This window comes from Salvelinus fontinalis, chromosome 5 (genome assembly GCF_029448725.1).
Source record: "Salvelinus fontinalis isolate EN_2023a chromosome 5, ASM2944872v1, whole genome shotgun sequence".
Lineage (NCBI taxonomy): Eukaryota > Metazoa > Chordata > Actinopteri > Salmoniformes > Salmonidae > Salvelinus > Salvelinus fontinalis.
This window is the reverse complement of record NC_074669.1, coordinates 17,968,494-17,994,283: the sequence shown is the minus strand read 5'-3', so window position 1 is coordinate 17,994,283 and position 25,790 is coordinate 17,968,494. Positions and strand designations below refer to the sequence as shown.

Sequence of the window (25,790 nt, the reverse complement as noted above, 5' to 3'; positions counted from 1 at the left end):
CTGATAACATATTTATGGTATAGGATAGGTTTTGTTAGAAAAATGTGCATATTTCAGGTATAAATCATAGTTTGCCATTGCAGCCACCATCACAAATCTCACCAAAGCTCCTAGAATTACTACAGAGAGCAACTTGTATTACCAATTTTCTCATCATAAAACATTTCTTAAAAATACACAGCACATAGCAATGGAAAGACACAGATCTTGTGAATTCAGACAACATTTCAGATTTTCTAAGTGTTTTACGGCGAAAACACAATAAATCGTTATATTAGCATACCACATATGCAAACGTTACCCGAGCACTGATTCAAGCCAAAGAGAGCGATATCGTTATCATCGCCAAAATATATAAATTTTTTCACTAACCTTCTCAGAATTCTTCAGATGACACTCCTGTAACATCATATTACAACATACATATAGAGTTTGTTCGAAAATGTGCATATTTAGCCACCAAAATCATGGTTAGACAATGACAAAAGTAGCTCAGCTGGTCAGAAAATGTCGTGCACCATATTAGACAGTGATCTAGTCTTATACATAAATACTCATAAACTTGACTAAAAAATACAGGGTGGACAGCGATTGATAGACAATTTAAATCTTAATACAATCGCGGAATTACATTTTTTAAATTATCCTTACTTTTCAATACAGGTTGCGCCAAGCGAAGCTATAGCAAGCAAAATGGCGGCATAAGCGTTTAACATTTTTCGACAGAAACACGATTTATCATCATAAATTGTTCTTACTATGAGCTGTTCTCCCATCAGAATCTTGGGCAATGAATCCTTTCTTGGGTCTAATCTTCTTTTGGTGGAAAGATGTCCACTTGTCCGTCGAAATGCCCACTAACGTACGACCGGGACCCCGAAACGTGCCCGGAGCTTCAAATTGTATTACAAAGCAATGCCTCAAAATCGCAATAAACGGATATAAATAGCTATAAAACGGTTTAAATTAACTACCTTATGATGTTTCTAACACCTATAACGAGTAAAAAGATGACCGACGCTATATTACTGGCTAAACCAAGGCTTGGAAAAAGGCCAGTCAGATATCCTTCTTGCGTTGAGCGCAGAGTCCAAAGGAACGCTACTTCCGGTATTTGGTCATTTATAGAGCCCATGATTGCGCAATCGACTCCATTCAAATTGTCACCACTTACTGACATCTAGAGGAAGGCGTGGGCAGTGTTTGTATCCTCATAGGATCTACAGTGGCCTTAAAACTGATCTGGAACCAGAGGCCAAGAGTTCTGAAAACTCACTCACTGGGAGGAAAAGTGCTGTAGAATGAGTTCTGTTCCACTCAGAGACATAATTCAAACGGCTATAGAAACTAGAGAGTGTTTTCTATCCAATAATAACAATAATATGCATATTGTACGAGCAAGAATTGAGTACTAGGCAGTTTAATCTGTAGAGAAAATTATGCTAATGCGAAACAGCACCCCCTATAGTTGCAAGAAGTTAATGCAACCGCTGGGTTAGATTTAAAAAAATAACTTTAGTACAACATACAGCATGCAATATTGTGAGACAGCGCTCACATATTCTCCGCCTTGTTGGAGCCAACACAAACCACAAAAATACAAAATAACATCATAAATATTCTCTTACTTTTGATGATCTTCCATCAGAATGTTGTACAAGGAGTCCTAGTTCCAGAATAAATCGTTGTTTTGTTTTAGAATGTCCATTTCTTCTGTCGAATTAGCAACTTTGGCTAGCCATGTGGAGGGCACATGTCCAAGAAATCTTTGCGCACTGACCGAAAAATTCCAAAATTCCCAATAAACGTCGAATAAACTGGTCAAACTTGGTTGAAAATCCTACTTTTGGATGTTTTTCTCATATGTATCTAATAAAATCAGAGCCGGAGCATTTCGTCGTGTATACTTAACGCATTTCAGAAGATGCACAGAAGATGCACAGATGCATTCCCTGGTGCACAGTTGAATACTGACATAAGAGCGGACCTGTCACTCCAAAAGCTCTCATTCGGTCTCAGATCAAGCTAGACACCCCATTCAACATTCTACTGCCTGTTGACATCTAGTGGAAGGCGTATGAAGTGCATACAGATCCATAAATATAAGCCAGTTGAATAGGCAGGCCCTGACACAGAGCCCCATTTTCAGAATTTTCACTTCCTGTTTGGAAGTTTGCTGCCAAATGAGTTCTGTTTTACTCACAGATATAATTCAAACAGTTTTAGGAACTTCAGAGTGTTTTATCCAATGGTAATAATAATATGCATATTGTATGATCTAGAACAGAGTACGAGGCCGTTTAATTTGGGCACAATTTTTTCCCAAAGTGAAAACAGCGCCCCCTATTAAGAAGAAGTTTTTTTTAAATCCATTAATTATAATCCACATAACAATTTACATTCCCTGTTGCTGCAGGATCATTTTCCTGCTGTAGCAAACTGGCTTAAATTAAGATCCTACATCTGTACACTCTTAGAAAAAAAGGTGCTATCTAGAACCTAAAAGAGTTCTTCGGCTGTCCCCATAAGAGAACCTTTTGAAGAACCATTTTTGGTTCCAGGTAGAATCCTTTTGGTTTTGAACCCAAAAAGGTTCTACTTGAAACCAAAAGGTTATCCTATGCGGACAGCCGAATAACTCTTTGGAACCCTTTTTTCTAAGAATATAGCAATGCACTGCCTAACTGACAAGGTCCAGCGCAGAATTAGATAGGGCGGCCTTTGAATAATGCCTGGCTTTCCTTAAATGCCTCAGGCCACTTATCTCTCTTCCCCAGAAATGCCTGATTGCACCACCATCCCAATCCCATCCCTCTGAAGCTCCAACCCACCCTACCCATGGCCTTATCCTCGCCTGGACTGGCCTCTTTAAAGATTTGGGAGGGGTGGAGAGACTGCGGAGGCGGACTGTGAACTGAACTCTCAACAGCCTTGCAGTGTTCAGCCCTGCGGTGTTCTGTGGCACTTCAGTCAAAGCCAACGGATGAATATGCCTTGTTGCCTTGCCATTTCACTTTCAATAGCAGAATGCACCTTGCCTTCACGTCAATATTCTCACCGCTTATCATCACAACAGCTTTGATGCTCAGCAAGAAGGCCAAGATGGCGTCCACTACCTCAGCACAGGCTAGGAAAGGAAATTCTCCTCAAACAGGCAGAGAATGCCACAGGCAGAGAATGGAGTTTGTACTGGAGCATTACTTGGGGTAGGACTCTTCTCCTACATAATGGGATATTGTGACAGGGAGTGCTGACATTATCAGTGTGCTGTCCCATCGGGAAACCAACCGCTTCTTCATTGTCTGTACAGTCTAAAAAGAGCAAGAAAAAGAATAAGAGGAAGAGAAGAGAGAGAAAAACCTTTGGTAGAAAAGAGATGACCTTATCTCTGCTTTCACTGGTCAATCGTTGCAATCCAGGCCCGATCCCCAATCTAAACCACCCCCAAGGCTCCAGACATTCTCTGGCGAGTGCAGCTGGCGACTGGCATTTAAAACACAGAAACACTGGACGGGGGGTGGTGAAATTAGGAAGGGAATGGCAGGACAGGACTCAGCATGTTACGCTGGCCCTCCATACACAATTATCTATTTCACCAGGTATGATCCCTATTCCAGGGCTGTTGTTTTTTAGTGAAGATCAAAGATGTCTAATACTCCACACAGCATCATGCGAGCTAGAGTGGGCTTCTTCAATGACTTCATGGGATCAAAACTTAAAAGGCTTCACTTTTAGTTGTGACCCATTTTCCTTTTGCCCAGACAGAGGTGATAAAGCTATCATATTAGGCGGGTAGATAAAAGAGAATGGAAGTACAACAAAGCTTTCAGACCAGTATCCATGCAATTTGATCCAGATTTCTCTCCATTCTTCTCTGTGGGGGAGTCTAACCTGGTCCTGGGGTAATAGCAGAATTGATTATTCTCCTTCCAAGCCAGGAGCACCTGAATCCCAGTGTTACGTGTGTGGAGCCATCTTTCTGAGAGTTTCAATGAAACCAGCAGAAGTTTCAGGTTTTCTCTTCAACTCTACTTTGCAATATGACTGCGGTCCAGGCAAATATCCCTATCCATATCTTGACAATATTACTATTTTATCCCTGAGGAAATTATTGTGTTCAGCACTATGTTGTGCCTTTGGAAACATTGTGGGAGTCTTGAAATGAAACCACCTCATCCTAAACCTGTGATTTTCACTCAGACTTCTGCTATGATTAAAAAGGTGTGTCTCTATGCTGAAATATTACTACTGTCTCAGGACAGAAGAGAAACACAGAAACTGCCAAAGCTCTAGATAGCTTAGCGGATGGGGAGAGACACACACATTTATTTTAATTTTTTCAACTAGGCAAGTCAGTTAAGAACAAATTCTTATTTTCAATGACAGCCTAGGAACAGTGGGTTAAGTGCCCTGTTCAGGGGCAGAACAACAGATTTTTACCTTGTCAGCTCAGGGATTCGATCTTGCAACCTTTCAGTTACTAATCCAACATTCTAACCACTAGACTACCTACCGCCCCACAGACAAAGGCAGACAGATGAAAACAATTGTGGTCCTGTCCATTAAAAGTAAAAATGCTAAAATTGCTAGTTGTCTTTGACGCAACTTAGCCGGTTTAAATAGGGCAGCTAGAGTTTTGCTAGCCTCCCTCTTCTCGTGCTCTCAGAACTGGACACATAAAGTGCTTATTAATAACAGCCTTTCACAGAATGCCAAGACAACAACGAAGTCGTCAGAGAACATAGAGGGTTTTGACCAAACTCTCTGAAAGAGCACATTTAACAGTGTTATGCTGGATGATAGACAATATTACAGTAACTTCAGGCTTTATGGGTGGACAGGACTGTAAACACAGCCTTTTCAATAAAAAAAACACACTATCCATGAACTCCATAGGTATGACCATACTATACCAGAGAGGAAAATAAGAGAGCCAGAGAAGGATACTGACAGAAGACTGTAGAGCTGCAGCAGGTACAGAGGGAAAATGAAAAGGGATGGACACAACGATGGAGAAACAGAGTGAGAGAAAGACCAAGAGGGAGTAGGGAGCTATAGAGGAAGCGGAGAGAACCAGAGCGAGACTAGGGCGATGGAGTCGATATAAGACCAGAGAGAGAATACAGGGCAGCCCTCTCTAAGCATAGGGGAAGCTGCATGTTTACTACCTAATGATATAGAGCTGAGAGGCCGTGTGTGCTGCCTCTACTCAGGGGAGAATAGGCTGTGTGGAGGAGCCACGGGTTAGACAGGGCTAGCGGAAGGATCCAGCCTAAGAGAACACCTTTCACACAAATCAGGTCCAAGAACTGCAGTATCCTAGCAACCCAATGCTCTGTGCTCATCTAAAGCAGACGCCAGTTAAACGCAATTAATGGACAATTATCAAGGTTGCTAAGGCAATCTCAGGCACACGCTTTCCAAGGCAACCGGGGGAATGACTCAAACATCAGAGGGTAGAATCAAATTACACCAAACGTGTCAAGTATAATGGCACAAGAATATTGAGTCTGATGGGGAAAAGGATAAATAAAGGAATAAAGGCTAATATTCCCAACAAGCTTGGTAGACCAATACCAGCCCAGAATATTCACTCATCAGAGACAACATTCTGGGTGTCTTTCCATTGAAAGTAAGGGAGATGCCCATGGTAGACAATCATGATCTGCTCGTGTAATCTAGTTCTTATTACAAACATTGAACTTGAAAATACTGTCTTACCTTCTCGTAGTACCTCAGTTCATAGTCCAGGATGATTCCATTGGGCTGCTCCGGCTGTGGCCATGACAACGTGAAGCTCTTCATGGTGGAGCTAACCTGGTGCATGATGGGAACCATGGAGGGAGCTGAGGGAACAGACAAACATGTGGTAAGGTTAACTGTCTGGATACGTCCTTAGCACTCTTTAGTATAGGAACAGTCCCACTGTACATGTTTCATCAATGTTGTGAAATAAAGGTATTCTGTGCTGAAACTGTATGAAGCTTTGAATTGTGTTTTCCTTGATAGGAAGAAAACATATGCTTGACTGAAGAGTCACATTTCATTGAATGGCTTTCAAATCTCTTACGAAACACTACAGATGTATGATGTCTTCATACCATTCCTTTGAGCAGGACTGAGGTATCCTTGGTCATAGTATTTATATTACAAAAATGATATGGCATTGAACTGAGCTCACTTTATAGCACATTTGATTTTCAGTCTTATTTGCCCCTTTCAGAGAGCAATAAAGTTGCTCTCTGCTACCACTCCAATGCCCCAGGCCACCATCTCCACCAACCCATCATCGTAACCCAGGGGGGGGATGAAGGGCACATCAGCAAGCCCTGCACCAGGGATGGAGAGAGGAGGAGTGTTGGACATTACCCTCAGAGCCAATATCACAGACACATTATTACTTAATGGTGTATCTGTTAGTATATGTTTGTCTTACTGCCCAGCAGTTCAATGTGACTGAGCCACCTTACTGCAGCAGCAGCAGCAGGAGGAATGTTAGTACTGTTAGGCGGCTGTCTGTACACTGCTTCTCTGGCTGATAGAAGCGTGGGGATAGTCGTCAGTCAGCGAGAGGATGCTCTCTGGCTCTCTCTTTCATGCACTGCTGCTCCAGCTTTGCGCCGCATTATGAATTACGCCGAGGTTGGCTAGGGGTGAGGCAGCAGCCAATTCAATTCAAGCAGCCTATTTCATTCAATTCATTTTTTACTTCCTTTAATTAGAAGATTTCATTTTTGGACTATGAGATATGAAATTGGCTAGATTTTAGGGAGTGAAAGTCTAGCTAAATGGATTGGAATATCCTGGATTGGTAAGTGGATTGGAATAAAGCGAGCACACAGGCCAAAGTCATAGGATTTATGTTGAGCGGTGAACGAAAGAGGCCAAACTATATTTGACAAGTAATTCTATATATACTGTATATGTGTGTGTGTCTCTTCCCTCGCCTCTCTTGTCTGTTGTCACAGACTTCAGCTGGCACTAGGCTGAGTGAATTAGGAGCCAAATCAGAGAGGAGGGAGAAAAAACACTCAGTTCTCTAAGAAAATAAATCTGGTACGCTAGACTAGACTTCATGCTCAGGTCTGAATGATTGGCTGTCTGAGTAATAGCCATAAAAACTCAAAGAAGCCATCTGACATTTCTTCCACATGCATCTGGGTTCTTGCTCTCTCGACTGCTGTTTAACTGCCTTGATCTCCCCTGGCAAGCCGTGAAAATTAATCGTTTGCTGCTATTAATTACAATGCATGTTTTTTTTGTTTTTTTTTGTTTTTTGTTTTTTTATGTTTTTTTTTTGGGGGGTGGATCAGCTTAATATTGCGGAAAGAATGTTGCTTCCAATGTAATTGTCTGCATCATTTCCAATCCCCAATATTTTTTTGGGTAAATATATATATCCATTCACGTATGCATGCATATACACATATATACATACACATACCTACATAGACATACATACTTTTTTTAAAGAGTATACCTTTATTATTATTCCCCGCAAACCCTACCACCGATCCCCCAATTGGAGTAAACTGATAAACATTTCTGTTTTTACCTTCAATTTATACATCTTATACACATTTTACAGACACAGTCTGCTTTATAATAGTTCTCTCTTGTTTGTTCTTAGTCCTTCCTCTATTTCTGTTGTCCATCCAGTTTGATTTCCACTTGTAACTGTGCTATTTCTCAATAGCCCCGCACCTATACACATTTCACAGATCCCGTATGCCCTACATTGTTTATCTTGTTATTAGCCCCACCCTTCAGCTCCACTCAACCTTTCCCATCTATCTTCCAACATCATCCATTTCGGATTTTTATTTGCCATATATTTTTCAACTGTGCTGTGATGCTTCACAAAAGATTTGAATCTTCCCATTCTCATAGCTTCCACGGATTGTAAATTAAAAATAAACATTTTTGCTAAAATAATTATTATATTATTGATTGATTGACTATGGCTTTTCAGATCCCCCAGTATTGCTATCTGTAGCGTTAGTTCTACGCAAATGTTGCAATTCTTCAACCATTCCTGGACCTGTGACCAAAAACGAGCTACATGCGGACAATACCAAAATAAATGGTCTAATGACTCTGCCTCCTCACAGCAGAATCTACAGAGCTGGGAAGATTGTATCCCCCATATATATAACATTCTATCAGTTGCAAGAATTTTGTACAATAATTTAAATTGAAAAATTCGAAGTTTTGAATCCGGCGTTGTTTTGCGTATCAATTCATAAACCATGTGCCATGGAATGGGTACATCGAAAATCTCTTCCCAACTATTTTGCAATTTATATGGCACAGCTGTAAGTTTTTTGGTCCTTAAATGAAATTGGTATATGTTTTTATTTATCACACTTTTCTTTAACCATTTATGTTCTTTAATATAAGGCCGACATGCAAGTTCCTTACTTTTATCCCCTTCCACCTGCCTCTTCCATTTTTGTGGTAATGCTGCAATTAATTGGTTGTAATTTTGGGTAGAGCAGACATTTCCATATGTCTGTGTTAGCTGCATGTGTGACATAACTCCACCAGTCCTATTTATGATATCATTCGCAAAAATTATTCCTTTTTTAAACATTTCTTCAATAAATACAGTTTTTTTATCAATTACTACATTTGAATTTAACCACAAAATTTGTTGTACTATTTGTTCCGTCCTTTCAGGTGGATTAAACTGAAATTGCAACCAACTTTCTAAGGCTTGTTTAAAAAATAAAGATATTTTGGAGATTATTTCCTTTTCAAGCAACCGAAAGTGAGCAGGTGTAATCTGAATAAAGGGAAAAAGGCCCTTCTTAAACATAGGATGAGACATTCGTACCAATCTACTAGAGAACCAGTTTGGATTTAAGTATAACTTTTGTATGACTGATGCCTTTAGTGAGAGGTCTAATGCTTTAATATTTAATAATTTCTGCCCTCCGAATTCATATTCGTTATATAAATAGGCCCTTTTAATTTGATCTGGCTTGCCGTTCCAAATAAAATTTAATATTTTTTGTTCATATAACCTGTTTGGGCTGCAAGCTGAATATTGAAAAAACTGGAAAATGTGTGCACATTTTCAAACGGCCTCCTAAGAAACTTTTTATTTTCCAATATGCATATATTTACTACTGTTGGATAGATAACAGTCTGTAGTTTCTAAAAAGGTTTGAATTGTTTCTCTAAGTCGAACAGAAATATTTTTACAGCCATTTTCCCAGCCGAATTGAGTTTTCCAAAATGCGATGTGTCTCTTTAAGACCTTCTCTATAAAAGGCCCTTTGACTTAGGACCATAGGGACACGTCACAGGCGTTCGTCAGGCTGTAATGCGGAAGTGAGAATTGAAAGGAGTCGAATATCTCGTCCATGGACTGAATAACACACCTTCTTGTGAGACCTGCGCAGTTAAAAAAAAATTCCGGGCGCGAAGGATAATTTGGTCTCGGCTTCTGGAACAAGGTAGATAACGGTGAATATGATGTGTGACTACGATATTATTTGATACATGTCACAAAATCATCCTAAAGTATGTTTTTTCAATATACTTTAATTATATTATTGCAATTTATTCTGGACTTTAGATGTGAAACGACGGAAGAATTTTTTGAAGAAACGCTGTGTAGCGCCGCAATGCTATCGTGCCTGCTAACCAAAGAGGGAAATAATTCGTTCTGGAACCCAACTAAAGACTCTACTGGACATTGGACCCCGTTACAACATTCTGATGGAATATCAAGAAAGATAAGACCCAATTTGGGATGCTTTTTCATATATCTGTCGAACTGTTGTATGCTAACTCTGCTAACTGTGCTAGGCTAGCGCTTGACTAGAATCAATGCTGCCTTATGCTAGCTTATGTTGTTAGCTAATATAACGATATATTGTGTTTTCGCTGTAAAACACTTCAAAAATCGGAAATGTTGGCTTTATTCACACGATATCTGTCTTTCATTAGTTATCCACCATATGTTTTTCTGAAATGTTTTATGAGGTGTAATTAGTAGCCGACGTTGGTGTATGTATTTTCTCTGGGTACTCCCGTCTGGATTCAGACTCTAGCTATGTGTTAGCATTTTTGGGTAGCATCAATGTAAAACTGATTTATAGCTAAAATATGCACTTTTTATGAACAAAACATAGATATATTGTGTAACATGTTATATGACTGTCATCTGAGGTATTTTTTTCTGGGCTCTTTAGGTTGGTTTTAGTTTATTTCGGTTGGCTTGTGCATGCTACTTCAATGATAATTCATACTTCATAATCATATCCATACGTGTCTGTCCACTTTTGTATTTGGTGGTGAGCTAACATAAATATATGTGGTGTTTTCTCTGTAAAACATTTAAAAAATCGGACATGTTGGCTGGATTGACAAGATGTTTATCTTTCAAATGCTGTATTGGACTTGTTAATGTGTAAAAGTTAAATATTTTTAAAAAATAGATTTTGAATTTCACTGCCCTGCAGCTGTTGTCATTGTCGTACCGAATTCGGGCTTGCAGCCCAAACAGGATCATTTAAAAAGCAGGTCACTAGGTGTAGGCAAAACCATAAGCAAATAGGTAAACTGTGGTATGATTAAAGAGTTAAATCAGGGTGATTTTCCCACAAATAGACAGGTATTTTCCTTTCCATGGTAGCAAGATCTTATCTATTTTTGCTAACTTTCTATAAAAATTTATTGGAGTGAGATCATTTCTTTCTTTTGGGATTTGTATACCGAGTATGTCCACATCACCGTCAGACCATTTAATTGGTAAACTACATGGCAATGTAAAATGTGTATTTTTTAGTGATCCAATACGTAATATGGTACATTTATCATAATTTGGTTTTAATCCAGAGAGGATAGCAAATGTATCTAGATCCTCTAAGAGGCCGTGGAGAGATTCTAGTTGTGGTTTTAAAAGAAAACATGAATCATCAGCGTACAATGACACCTTAGTTTTTAGGCCCTGGATTTCTAATCCCTTAATATTAATGTTTGATCTAATTTTAACAGCTAACATTTCGATGGCAATAATAAATAGATATGCCGATAGTGGACAACCTTGTTTTACTCCTCTAGATAGTTTAAAACTTTCTGAGATGTAGCCATTATTTACTATTTTACACCTAGGGTTACTATACATAATTTTTACCCATTTTATAAGAGATTCCCCAAAATTGAAATATTCTAGGCATTTATATATAAACTCCAGTCGTACTTTATCAAAGGCCTTTTCAAAATCAGCTATGAAAACCAGGCCTGGTGTCCCCGATATTTCATAGTGTTCCATTGTTTCCAGTACTTGCCTTATATTATCTCCAATGTATCGTCCATGTAAAAAACCTGTCTGATTAGGATGAATAATATCTGACAAAACTTTTTTTATTCTATGCGCCAAGCATTTTGCTAGGATTTTTGTGTCACAACACTGACTTGTAAGAGGTCTCCAATTTTTTAAATGGACTGGATCTTTATATATACCACTTGGGTCCTGTTTCAGTAATAATGATATCACACCTTCTTGTTGCGTGTCTGATAATCTATCATTTATATAGGAGTGGTTAAAACAAGCTAATAATGGTTCTTTGAGTATATCAAAAAAATGTTTGTATACTTCCACTGGTATGCCATCCAGTCCTGGAGTTTTCCCATCCTTAAAGGCCCCAATTGCATCAAGTAGTTCCTCCGCTGTAATTAGGCCTTCACATGAGTCTTTCTGTACAGATGTTAATTTTACATTATTATTAGGGAAAAAATCCATACAACTAGTTTCAGTTAGTGGAGATGGAGGAGCCTGAAACGAAAATATATTCTTAAAGTACTTTACTTCCTCTTTCAAAATATCATTTGGTGAATCATGCGTGACTCCATCACAATGCATGTTTTTTTGTGTGATTCTCATGCTGAAACTGTCGATAACATGTTGCCACTGTCAAAAAAGAGATTCCATAATCTCTATAAACAATTACACTGAATAAGGCAGGGTGCGAACTATGGGGGATCCAGATCGAGCTCAGCTCCCCCGAATGAGACATAAGCTCCCTTAAAGACAACAAAAGTCACGTTGGGGGGGGCACTCTAAATAAGGAAAATGTGAGTATTGTTGATGCATTGTCATTTTACTCTATTGAAGTTGATGTGCTCATCTGATGCCTGTGTGTGTGTGTGTGTGTGTGTGTGTGTGTGTGTGTGTGTGTGTGTGTGTGTGTGTGTGTGTGTGTGTGTGTGTGTGTGTGTGTGTGTGTGTGTGTGTGTGTGTGTGTGTGTGTGTTCATGTGTATAAAATTGTGTCGGCTGACGGGGTTACGGTATTCGAAGTTCATTATGATGAACATTGTGTTTTTTTCCCGGAACAGTCCCGTATTTCAGAACATTTTCAGGTATGCCGACTTATTTACAAAAAAAAGCCCATTGGCCACGTAGCCTTCCCATTAATCTGATCAGAATTGCTATAGATTGCATTTCAACCCAACCTTTTGCAGTCACGTTGGACTTATGATAAGATTTATGTCATATTGATGTAATCTCGGGATGTTAAACAATCGTTGTGACATCTGATATTTTTGCAGCCAATGTGTCATATCTTCAACAAATCACATTTGGTAAAATTCTGTCGGGCTCAGTTCCAGCTAAACTTGGGCCGAGAGAGGAAGTCAATTGTTCACAAAAAGTGAGTTTCTGATGGAGAGCTACAAAAGTAAGTAAAGAGAGTAACTTTTAGACTGAAATAAATAAACTATTTTGGCAAACTTGTGTACTGTAGCTCTCCATGCTCATGTTATAGACCTACACTAAGAAAAAAAGGTGCTATCTAGAACCAAAAAGAGTTCTTCAGCTGTCCCCATAGGAGAACCCTTTGAAGAACCCTTTTTGGTTCTAGGTATAACCCTTTTCTCCCATGTAGAACCCTTTGCACAGAGTGTTCTACATGGAACACAAAAGGGTTCTACCTGGAACCAAAATGGGTTCTAACTGGGTCCAAAAAGGCTTCTGCAATGGGGACAGCCGAAGTACCCTAATTGCTCACGGATGACAGCTCATACTCATTCAACATACAGTATTTACTGCTTCTTCACTCCAGTTTTGAAAGCTTCCTTTGTAACTGCTTACATTCTCCTGAATGTTTGCTTAGCCAAATATTCCCAGATTTGCATTAAAAGAACTACATCTATGTGGTCTCTTGTTTCTGCATCTCCATGAGCCATGCAAAAGTGTAGATGAGCTTGATTCGCCCGGTGCGACGGAAGAGGGAATATTTTGAGGGGATTTTCTGTTGTGGTGGAGTGAAAAAAATAGAGACCCCCTCCCCCTGAATATCAGGATATAATTTGTATAATGACAAGTTACTAGAGAGACATTGATGTCTTCATAATCATTTTTTGAATTATTGGGCTTCATGTAGCCAATCCATTTTTATTGGCCAAGGTAAACCAGCAGTGCTCTCAAAGGCCTGCCTCAGCGTGTTGCTCTTTTTATGTCTCCAAGATGTGTGTGGATTTACAAGGAGGAAAATGTGTAGAGGAGAATTTGAACAAGCAAGATAAGGGCGGTAAAACTGTCAAGAGTTCCAATCCTCTGAGAACCCTCAATTCTCACAAGGTAAGAATATCCCACCGGAGACCTAAAGGACGAAGCAGCAGTCCCCAGGCATTACCAGGGGAATCCTACTTCCCCATATCCCAAGACTGCTTCCCAAAATAATAAGGCAGAGCTTGTTGGAGGAAAGGTACAAAGATAGTTCATCACATACTGTATATCAGACAAAACTATGTTACCTTTTTATCAGGTAATCTACATCAATAGGAAAGTCTCATTACGGAGTGGGACAACATGTCGCTGGCTTCCTTTACCAATTTGGATCAAAATTACAATGAACAAAAATATAAACGCAACATGTAAAGTGTTGGTCGCAAGTTTCATGAGCTGAAATAAAAGATTACAGAAATTGCCCATATGCACAAAAAGCTTATTTCTCTCAAATGTTATGCACACATTTGTTTACATCCCTGTTAGTGATCATTTCTCGTTTGCCAAGATAATCCATCCACCTGACAGGTGTGGCATATCAAGAAGCTGATTAAACAGCATGATCATTACACAAGTGCACCTTATGCTGGGGACAATAAAAGGCCACAAAAATATGCTGTTTTGTCACACAACATAATGGCACAGATGTCTTAACTTTGGAGGGAGTGTGCAACTGGCATGCTGACTGCAGGAATGCCAACCAGATCTGTTGCCCGATAATTTAATGTTAATTTCTCTACCATAAACTACCTCCAACGTTATTTTCGATAATTTGGCAATACGTTCAACTAGCCTCACAACCACACACCAAGTGTAACCACGCCAGCCCAGAACCTCCACATCTGGCTTCTTCACCTGCGGGATAGTCTGAGACCAGCCACCCGGCTGCTGATGAAACTGTGGGATTGCACAACTGAAGAATTTCTGCACAAACTGTCAGAAACCGTCTCAGGGAAGCTCATCTGTGTGCTCGTCATCCTTACCGGGGTCTTGACCTGACCGCAGTTCGGTGTCGTAACCATCTTCAGTGGGAAAATCGATGATATGTACCCAATTCCTGGAAGATGAAAATGGCCGGCATACTCACCAGACATGTCACCCACTGAGCATGTTTGGGATGCTCTGGATCGTACGACAGCTTGTTCCAGTTCCCGCCAATATTCCCGGGACAACATTATACAGGCCACAATATACAGCCTGGTCAACTCTATGCGAAGGAGATGTGTTGTGCTGCATGAGGCAACTGTGTGAAGGTATCTACAGTGTGACCAACAGATGCATATCTCAATACACAGTCATGTGAAATCCATAGATTAGGGCATAATGAATGTGTTTCAATTGACTGATTTGAACTGTAACACAGAAAATCTTTCAAATTGTTGCCTGTTGTGTAATTTTATTTGTTAAGTGTACATAATTTGTTTTCGGTCTTACTACAATTTGTTTCATTTATCTGTCTTTTCTTTCTGTACACATTGTTGTTTCTCTTTTTTCACTCTCTCTCACTCTCTTTCTCCCGGTCTCTGTGAATGTTTTATAGCTCTAGATAATGCCTCTGCTCAGGCGCAGGAAGTGTTGAGCATCAGGGATCCCTCACACAGAGACAGACAGTCCTCCTGATAGCCAGACATAGCCTGTTATCTCACAGAGTTATTCGTCCGAACGTCTACTGCCTAGGGGAATATTTCCATCTGTTTCTTTTTTTCTTATTTACAAGATGTTGGTTCAGATGCAATTTCCAAATGTCCCGATAGGACACAGGAGACAAACGGACCAGAACACAAGAGCATGGCTTTCTGTGATAAGATATTAAATATAGCTAACTGCCAGTGGCTACTGTAGCTACTCTTATACCTTGATTTTATTCTGTATTTTTCTGAGGTGTTTACTTATTTGTATATGGTGCCAAATAATACAGTCATTGCAAGCCTTTCCTGTCTCATCTAATGGTGTCATGGGTGAATGAGCTTTGGTAAGGAAGGACAGACCTCTGACTGCAGAATCCTGGTGACATGGAGGATGGGATTAGCTGATGCAGTGATTCTTGAATCCTCGTAGATTCAAAATGCCAGGAAATATATATTCCATGAGAAATTGAAATGCAGTCTTACTGCTGTAGGAAGCAGAGCGTCTATGAGTAACCATCTGAAGCTGTTCAATGATTAGTACAGTTTATGAGAGCAGTATGACAGATTTTCAGCTTGGGAATTCAAGAGTCTGTCTGATGAATTCAAATACTCTAAGATCCCACTGATGGAACAAAGAAAAAAATCTCTCTCTACAAATTGACACACGGTTTAGTGGTCTTTATGAGAGGCTTAAGTTAACATGGATCCCTTTATGTAGACTAATGCAACTTTTGACCAGACATCTCCTACCCATGGAACAGTAGACACGTTTTACATTTCCCTGAGAGGAGTGTGTGTACTGTAAGAAGTGTTCCCATGAGCACACATTTTGCTGGGCTGGAGAGAAGCCTTCAATGAGCACCAGCACCCGCCACATTAACTCTATGCCAGTGTAGGAAGAGTTTGGGGTCCCAAAGTCGTGCCAGAGTAGCGGGTTTGGCACAGTTCTCTGTGAGCTTCTATCATCCAGGCCTGCTACTGTCAGTTACTCTGTTTGAACTGCCTGAAACAGTTCTGGAAGAGTAAGTGGGGCCTCGGATTGTAAATGTTAAAACATTGCCCATGTTACAAGATTAATTTCATGCCATTCAATCTGCACCTTTGTTTGAATTTATGGAATGACACTCTCTTGCAGACTTTCGCAGACATTACTCCCTACATTAGAGAATGTAGAAACTGTAAAAGGCAACGGTAAAAGCATGTGTACTATTACATTTTACATTCAACTGAAAAGTTCCAAGATATAAGCTGGTCTTCGGTTGGTGGTAAATCAGGTATGCATGATAAAACAAACCACAATGTGTTCAAGAGGAGAGGAGAAGAGCATCTATCAGAGTTCCTGTCAGCTCGGTCACTCCAGCCTGAATAAGGTCTAATGGTCCCTTACTGAACCACAACTAATTCTCTCCTCAACAGAGAATTCCTTTACTCTGAACCTCAGAAAGTGACACTATTCCAACCAGTCTCCTCCAAACGGACCATTTCAATAGAACCAACTCATTCACAGTTTAAGGTAACTCTAGTTCAACATCCATCAACTCTACTGCTTCTCAACTCCTCCTTCTATTCCCAACATGACAGATAATTCCTTACACAGCCATGACATAAAAGGCTTCTCAGAGACAGCAGAAATGGCACAATTACCTGACAATAATACAATGTCACAGACCATTTTTCTTACCTACTCATTACTACTGCAGCCGTTTTTACAAAAGACATTGGCATTGGCTATTTGGTGTATCTATTTCTTTCTTTCTTTATCTATATCCAGCTGTCAAGTCAAGCAATTACCCTGTCAAGCAAGATGATGGGGACTATTAGCTCTACTAGGTAATAAAGGCCATTTACGTTCTCATTTCTGCTTGAGTCCTGTTTCTACAAACCAATGTTCTCAATCTCATCATTTCACAGCCTGGTCTCATAGACTAGACGTAACATAGTAAATCTATTTAACTGAGTATGATATGTTATGTTTGGTATATTTACATAAAACAGATGATTACTTAAGGCAAAAAAGAAAGGAGGTTGGTCAGTGTGGATGTGTGGGTGTATAACGCGAACGTCTAGCAACCCAAAAGTTGCGTGTTTGAATCTCATTACAATTAGCATTTTAGGTAATTAGCAACTGCTTACTACTTATTAAATATTTTGTAACTACTTAGCATGTAAGCTAACCTTTCCCCTAACCCTAACCTTAACACGTAAACTTAACCCTAAGCCTAACGTCAGCCACCTAGCTAACATTAGCCCCAAGAAATTGAAATGTGTAATATATCATATCTATTGCAAATTCATAACATATTGTACGAATTGCAATTCGTAACATAACATACAAATTGTAACTCGTAACATATCATACGAATTGTAATTCGTAACATTTGAGTGTCCCAGATTTCCTTTTACTGTGTTAAACGTCATCTACCCCTGAGTCCAGGTTATATTTCAAAACCTGTCCTAGCTAACTATATTTAATCTACTATATATGTAAAAGCCAGTAAGGATACATTTCTAAACTCCTAGTCAAGGCACTGTTCCAGCAGATGTAGCTACACCGGTAACATACCTCTTACACATTCCACCATTGATACATGACATGTTTGGCTAGGCTCTAGTAGTGTTATTGTAGGTACCAACATATTCCATGTACACTACCGTTCAAAAGTTTGGGGTCACTTAGAAATGTCATTGTTTTTGAAAGAAAAGCACATTTTTTGCCCATTAAAATAACAACAAACTGATCAGAAATACAGTGTAGACCTTGTTAATGTTGTAAATCACTATTGTAGCTGGAAATGGCTGATTTTTTATTGAATATCTACATAGGCGTACAGAGGCCCATTATCATCAACCATCACTTCTGGGTTCCAATAGCACGTTGTGTTAGCTAATCCAAGTCTATCATTTTAAAAGGCTAATTGATCATTAGAAAATCCTTTTGCAATTCAATAGGACCCGAAATACAGCAGTCTCAAAGTCAACAGTGAAGAGGTGACTCCGGGATGCTGACCTTCTAGGCAAAGAAAAAGCCATATCTCAGACTGGCCAATAAAAATAAAAGATTAAGATGGGCAAAAGAACACAGACACTGGACAGAGGAACTCTGCCTAGAAGGCCAGCATCCTGGTGTCGCCTCTTCACTGTTGAGTTTGAGACTGGTGTATTTCGGGTCCTATTGAATTGCAAAAGGATTTTCTGGTGTTTTGTTGGTACTATTTAATGATGCTGCCAGTTGAGCACTTGTCTGTTTCTCAAACTAGACACTCAAATGTACTTGTCCTCTTGCTCAGTTGTGCACCGGGGTCTCCCACTCCTCTTTCTATTCCGTTAAAGCCAGTTTGCGATGTTCTGTGAAGGGAGTAGTACACAGCGTTGTACGAGATCTTCAGTTTCTTGGCAATTTCTCACATGGAATAGCCTTCATTCCTCAGAACAAGAAAAGACTGATGAGTTTCAGAAGAAAGTTCTTTGTTTCTGGCCATTTTTAGCCTGTATTTGATCCTACAAATGCTGATGTCCAGATACTCAACTAGTCTAAAGAAGGACAGTTTTATTGCTTCTTTAATCAACACAACAATTTTCAGCTGTGCTAACATAATTGCAAAAGGGTTTTCTAATGATCAATTAGCCTTTTAAAATGATAAACTTGGATTAGCTAACACAACTTGCCATTGGAACACAGGAGTGATGGTTGCTGATTATTTATTTATTTATTTATTTTTTATTTAACCTTTATTTAACTAGGCAAGTCAGTTAAGAACAAATTCTGATAATTGCCCTCTGTACGACTATTTACATATTCCATTAAATATCAGTCATGTACACCATTAACACTCTATTTCTGATCAATTTTATGTTATTTTAATCGACAACAAATGTGCTTTTCTTTCAAAAACAAGGACATTTCTAAGTGAATTACTTGTTTTGGAGCTATGACTCACTTGCAGTGGGGAATCTCAGAAGATTACTATAGGTATGGAAAATATGTGTTAAAACAGCCATGCTCAACTGGCAGACCACAGATCCCGACGGATCCAGACCCAGCACGGGGTCAATACGGACCACAGGATCCGACCCCAAATAAATAAAACATTTAAAATAATGTTTTGTGAAATCAGTCGGGCTTTCTACTTACTGCTGTTGAGTAATTCATGGGCAGTTTTCCTCTTGTTATGTTATTCACTGACAGACCTTAGAGAGCTATTTATAACCAGTCTGAAATGTCTAGTTGATGAACTACAGTAGTAGCCATGTTAGCTACGTAGGTAAATTAGGCTAACCAGCTATCTACATCTTGTAGTTATCATGGCCAGATTACATGCCCATGGGCCTCGACCCACAGGGGGCCTCCATTGATTTTGTTGAGTCACTCACGTATCATATGAACAACCATAAGCCATGGTAGAATGTGTAGAATTGTAGGAATTAGGTTTAAAATGGCAACAGTTTCTCTCTGCCAAAAAGAGGGGTATGAACAGTATGAACAGTTTGGGGACACATGGGTTGCGAGGTGGGGGTTTGTTACTATGCCGATAAAGGACCATATCCATCCGGACGTTTGCCACCTAGGAAATTTAAGTGACCGAACCTTTTTGAATAGTAGTTGAGAACCCCTGTGTTAAAATAAGGGAGTGTACTGTATGTATACGTTCCATTGTATAATGACAGACTACAGGTCTTCTCTATGCTCTCTGTTGTTTGGTTCAACATGATTCTAACTGAATGCGACTGAACACGATGTTAGCTCACTGAGCTCAGTAACCTTGGTTAAATAAAGGTTAAATAAAATGTAAAAAATAAATCAAACCTTGATCCCATTGAAGTGAAAGGAATATAGCAGTGAAAGACAATCTTGATGTACCTCTGGGAACATTCACAGTGGAACGAGGCAGAGAGTCATAATTGGAATCCTTCTCAAGTCTTCCTAACAACGATTCCTATGTCTGGACGAAGTGGGCCGTTGGCTGCCCTGGCATTACCCATGGGGTATAGCGTGTGACAGGAGCACTGATTATTAGAATGGCTTCTCAATGAAACAATGTCTCCTTCATTTATTACACTTTAGTACACCAACCGACAAGCTTGACAGAGCCAGATACTATTTACCTCACATTTAAATTACTAAGTCCATATGATGTTTCAATAGCATAAATAATGAATGTTGTCTATGTTGTGAAAGACATACAACGAATAACCCGATTTGTGACATTTGAATATTTAAAAAACGTAATGAACAATCCAAAACAGTCTTGACAAAAGATCAAAAGTTTGTCTTTGGTTGAAGAATGTCTCCAGCTTAAAAAACAAGAAATACCAGAAGTACTCATGTGTTGTTGTGTGATACCATTAATCATTTAGAAGATTAATATAATGTAAGCCTTGAAGAATTGATTCCCAGAACAAAGCTTTATAATGGTTGCCAGTGGAGGCTGTATATGAACACATGGTGTGAGACACAACGCAAGGTGCTGTACAATGCCACTGACCAGCCTGGTTAGTGGTGATGTTGATGGACACGTGCTGAGCAGGGTAGGGACTCTTGTTGGTGACTCCATTGAAAGCGTGTATCTCGAAGGTGTAGGGGGTGTGGGCCCACAGGTTACTGATGAACACCCTGGTCTCGGTCAAACCCTGCTGCCTGGGTACATACTCCACGTTGTCATCACAATGGGAGCACGATGGCCGGTCTGCACGGCACTTCCTGCACACGATGTTGTAGGTGACGTCATCACGGGCGCCAGTCTCCCTTGGAGGATGCCACTCCAGGATCACCGAGGTCTCGTTGACGATGGAGATGACGTTTCTGGGACCAGAGGGGACACCTGGATAGGAAGAGGGAATGAGATGCAGACATGAATATACTGTACAGTATGTAGTATGGTGTCTGTTTCAGCAATTGGCTATTACTTTAATATGGCACGGAAAAAAGAAACTGCAATCTGATATGAAAGAGATATTAGGATCAACCATAGTGATCAACAAATAATACTAACTCAGATGTAAATATATAGCACTGATGTCACCATTTCAGTCAAAAAATATGCACACACGAGTAATTTAACTCCTTCTGTTTTACCAGTCATCTGTAATGTAATCCTGTTGAAAAACAAATATTAGTCTCACTAAGCACAAACCAGATGGGATGGTGTATCGCTGCAGAATGCTGTGGTAGCCATGCTGGTTAAGTGTGCCTTGAATTCTAAATAAATTACAGACAGTGTCACCAGCAAAGCACCCCCACACCATCACACCTCCTCCTCCATGCTTCATGGTGGGAACCACACGTGCTGATATCATCCATTCACCTACTCAGTCTCACAAAGGCACGGCGGTTGGAACCAAAAATCTCAAATGTGGACTCAGACCAAAGGACATATTTCCACCAGTCTAATGTCCATTGCCTGTGTTTCTTGGCCCAAGCAAGTCTCTTTTTCTTATTGGTGTCTTTTAGTAGTAGTTTCTTTGCAGTAATTCGACCATGAAGGCCTGATTCACACAGTCTCCTCTGAACAGTTGATGTTGAGATGTGTCTGTTACTTGAACTCTTGAAGCATTTATTTGGGAGCTATCTTCTGTATACCACCCCTACCTTGTCACAACACAACTGATTAGCTCAAACGCATTAAGAAAGAAAGAAATTACACACATTAACATTTAACAAGGCACACCTTTTAATTGAAATGCATTCCAGGTGACTACCCCATGAATCTGGTTGAGAGAATGCCAAGATTGTGCAAAGATGTCATGAAGGCAAAGGGTGGCTACTTTGAAGAATCTCAAATATAACATATATTTTGATTTGTTTAACACTTTTTGGTTGCTACATGATTCCATGTGTTATTTCATAGTTTTGATGTCTTCACTATTATTCTACAATGTAGAAAATAGTAAAAATAAAGAAAAGCCCTGGAATGAGTAGGTGTGTCCAAACTTTTGACTGGTACTGTATGTAACTGCTATGCGTTTCGCAGAAATGATCCCCCACTGGTTATTAGACTTCATGGGGTATTCAGCTGCCATTTAGCCCCATATGTTATTGATGTTGATGTGTTGCAACAGTGTTACAATACCATTAACATGACAAAGCGCAGCATGGGAGCTGAAATTACACCACTCAATCACCCCCTCCTAGCCAACCTTCCTACACAACCTCATCCCTCTCACCAACATTCACTCATACTGGAACACTGAAACAGTTTTCACTACATTTCTCATGTTTCCCTTTCATTTGAACTGGCTGGCTCTGTGATCCCTGCCAGGGACGTTGGGTTTTGTTGTGCACTGTTTCCATCTCTGTGCTTGAGACTAAAGCTATTATCATCACACAACATTATCTTGTCCAATCATATTTTTGTGGACATATTTCCCTATGGTGGCTGCACTGAAGGCTTCTCAAAACTTCAAGATTGCATTCACAATAGTCGGTTGTTACTGTATGTGTGTGTTTATAATTTCACGAAGCCCAACCATCACTGTGGGACTCCAATTTCTATTTGACCAGTGAATCAAGAGGAACTGACAGATCATTGTATTGGCGGACCAATTTAGCATATGCCTTTCTGATAGCGGTTGCCGATGTACACACAGGGGTCTGACCATGCCTTAGCAGCCTGGGTTTTCTGTCTCTCTGATTCACTTTTTCTGTCTTCTCCCTTTCATCTCCGTAAGTCACGGCTGTGATCTGAATATATGGGAATTGGTCAATATTCCCCTCTTTTATATTTCTCTCTCCTGATCCACCTCCTCACATTCTCTGTTTCTCTATGTGAAGCAGAGCCAGCAGTCAGATTCTGTGGATTACAACAGTAATGGTCAGGTGCTGTGGAGAAGAGTGGCTTTGCTCTATACAGCAGCTCTATAGTAGACCAGCCAGTGAACTGTATAGGGAATACATCTGTCTTGCTTACTGTTTGTTAACATATGTAATTGTCTACTTTCTAAATGTATCTTGATATGGCTGTAAGTAGGTGTTGATTGCCATGTGTGGCCAATTAGAGACTCTTTTAGTTGGGATTTATTGAAAGACTCGGTTCACACTTCACATAACACAGGGTCACTGGTCCTTTCAGTGAAAAGCCTGTCTTAGTTTTAATAGATCCTGTTGCGATGTCTGTGATGTGTTTCTCAGCTCTGCAAAAATAAAACACGGAGGGGTTGAGAAGGCTGATCTGATCACTACTTAATGTCTCATTTACAGGTCACATTATCGCCACTAGCACCTCCCTGCTTTCATTTGCGAGGGAATCTAATTTGTCTGCAGCGTTAGTTACTGTTCTCTCCCTCTCTCCCCCACTGTCCCATCAGCTATAGGAGTCAAGGTTGATTTGGCTCAGTGGCACAGGGCTGCACCAAGCTGAGTTATCGACACCAAGACCCTCAGACTGGTCTGTAGATCTATGCTAATTAACTTGAGGGTAATTGATACTGCGGCTCGTGCCCCTGCCCTCAGGGACACGACAGGGGGGTAATCGTTTTGCCATTGACTAGCCTTTGATGGATCACCAGCCTTCTGTACAACCCTACCAGGAGACCTCAGAGTGAGAGTTACAGGGTTAGCCAACAATCTGTAGCAAATATGCAATTTAAGTGTAGAATGGACTTTTTTCTCATCAACTGTGAGTTACAATAACAGTTCACATATGGAGAAACAGAATAATTAAGTACATACAAGAAGCCGCCACAGATTCATCAAAGGCCCAAAACTCTTTGAAGGTTGTATTCAATTCTGTGAGCAAAATAACAACTACAAAAAAGGAATCTTGCGTGTTGACTGTCCAAACTACTCTGCAGTAACTAGAGAAGCCCATCACATAACCATCACCCATCACCCCAGCAAGACCAAGAGCCAAAGGCTAAACCCACAGCACGTCAAGACATCGTCTGGAAGTCTGTCGGCACGCGACGCCACACGCTACCAATCACACCTCTGTTTACACAGCTAGGCCTCACATCCACATCCAGGAACACTTCTTCCTTGACCGGACCGGTCGTTTCTCTCATTCTTTTCCGCTGATGCCATTCTGGCGGTCCTTTTTCTCTCATTCTTTTCCGCTGATGCCATTCTGGCGGTCCTTTTTCTCTCATTCTTTTCCGCTGATGCCATTCTGGCGGTCCTTTTTCTCTCATTCTTTTCCGCTGATGCCATTCTGGCGGTCCTTTTTCTCTCATTCTTTTCCGCTGATGCCATTCTGGCGGTCCTTTTTCTCTCATTCTTTTCCGCTGATGCCATTCTGGCGGTCCTTTTTCTCTCATTCTTTTCCGCTGATGCCATTCTGGCGATCCTTTTTCTCTCATTCTTTTCCGCTGATGCCATTCTGGCGGTCCTTTTTCTCTCATTCTTTTCCGCTGATGCCATTCTGGCGATCCTTTTTCTCTCATTCTTTTCCGCTGATGCCATTCTGGCGGTCCTTTTTCTCTCATTCTTTTCCGCTGATGCCATTCTGGCGGTCCTTTTTCTCTCATTCTTTTCCGCTGATGCCATTCTGGCGGTCCTTTTTCTCTCATTCTTTTCCGCTGATGCCATTCTGGCGGTCCATTTTCTCTCATTCTTTTCCGCTGATGCCATTCTGGCGGTCCTTTTTCTCTCATTCTTTTCCGCTGATGCCATTCTGGCGGTCCATTTTCTCTCATTCTTTTCCGCTGATGCCATTCTGGCGGTCCTTTTTCTCTCATTCTTTTCCGCTGATGCCATTCCGGAATGCGCCCAGAGGGGCTAGGGAAATAACAGGCCGGACTCTACTGATCTGTATTATCAGGCATTCCAGATGTCCTGTGGAGAGGCCCATGACAAAACTGCCCTTTGGTGTTTAGAAAAGGCCATGATATGACTCAAGGAAAAGTTATCTTCCACCGGGACATTTTAATACATTATATTATAGTACAGCAACAATGTATCTAGCTAGTAAGTCTGGTAGTTCACCATTGCTGTCCCCCCCCCACTGGGCACAGACGTCAGTTCAAGTCTAGTTTTGATTTACATTTGTTTGAATGATCAACTAACTTGAATTCAACATGGAAAAAAACACAATTCCCTTACGTTGATGACTCTTTGCAAATCCAATCAGTTTTCCACGTTGATTAAATTACATGTTTTGGTTGAAATGACATGGAAACAACATTGATTCCACTAGTTTTTGCCCAGTGGGCCTGGATTTAAACAGGATTCTGTGACCTGATGTCCTAATAAAGAACAGGGGAAGTAGGGTTTTAATGGGTATGTCTCAGAGACAAATTGCTTTTTGAATGTCAATCTAGACTCTCCAGTCCTCAGTGCTTCTGCCATGTGCTACTGTATATCAAAACCCAAGGGGGCACAGCAGTCTGAAACTGTCTGCTCTAAAGATGCCAAGGCTGCTTTAACATTCAACCTTACCTTTTGAGGAAAACCCATGAGAGGCCGTTTTAGTTTCAATCTGTCTGGAGCAACACTTTATTTGTATGTTTTCATGACCTTTTGTAGCTGTCTATGTCTGAGTGTGAAAGCAAAGGGAAGAGGGTAACTGAGTCTCTACGCTACCTGCATATTTCATGAGACTGAGTGAGTGGGCTAGAGATGACCAGGCCCATGTTTTTACATGTGCATATTGTAATAATATAAAATCTAATTTGGTCGGTGCTTACATTTGTCCTATTTCACACATGTAC

At 40.3% G+C, this 25,790-nt stretch overlaps 1 protein-coding gene across 1 annotated transcript in view; it reads right to left on the bottom strand.

The window, feature by feature from the left end:
• LOC129855245 (ephrin type-B receptor 1-like) overlaps positions 1-25,790 on the bottom strand; it is a 176,483-nt gene that overhangs the window by 50,627 nt on the left and 100,066 nt on the right. Inside the window, exons 5-6 of the mRNA XM_055922679.1 lie at positions 20,633-20,968; positions 5,722-5,846 (exon numbers count right to left, since the gene is read on the bottom strand). Of these exons, the coding sequence (XP_055778654.1) occupies positions 5,722-5,846; positions 20,633-20,968 (461 nt within the window). The remainder of the gene's footprint in view (positions 1-5,721; positions 5,847-20,632; positions 20,969-25,790) is intronic.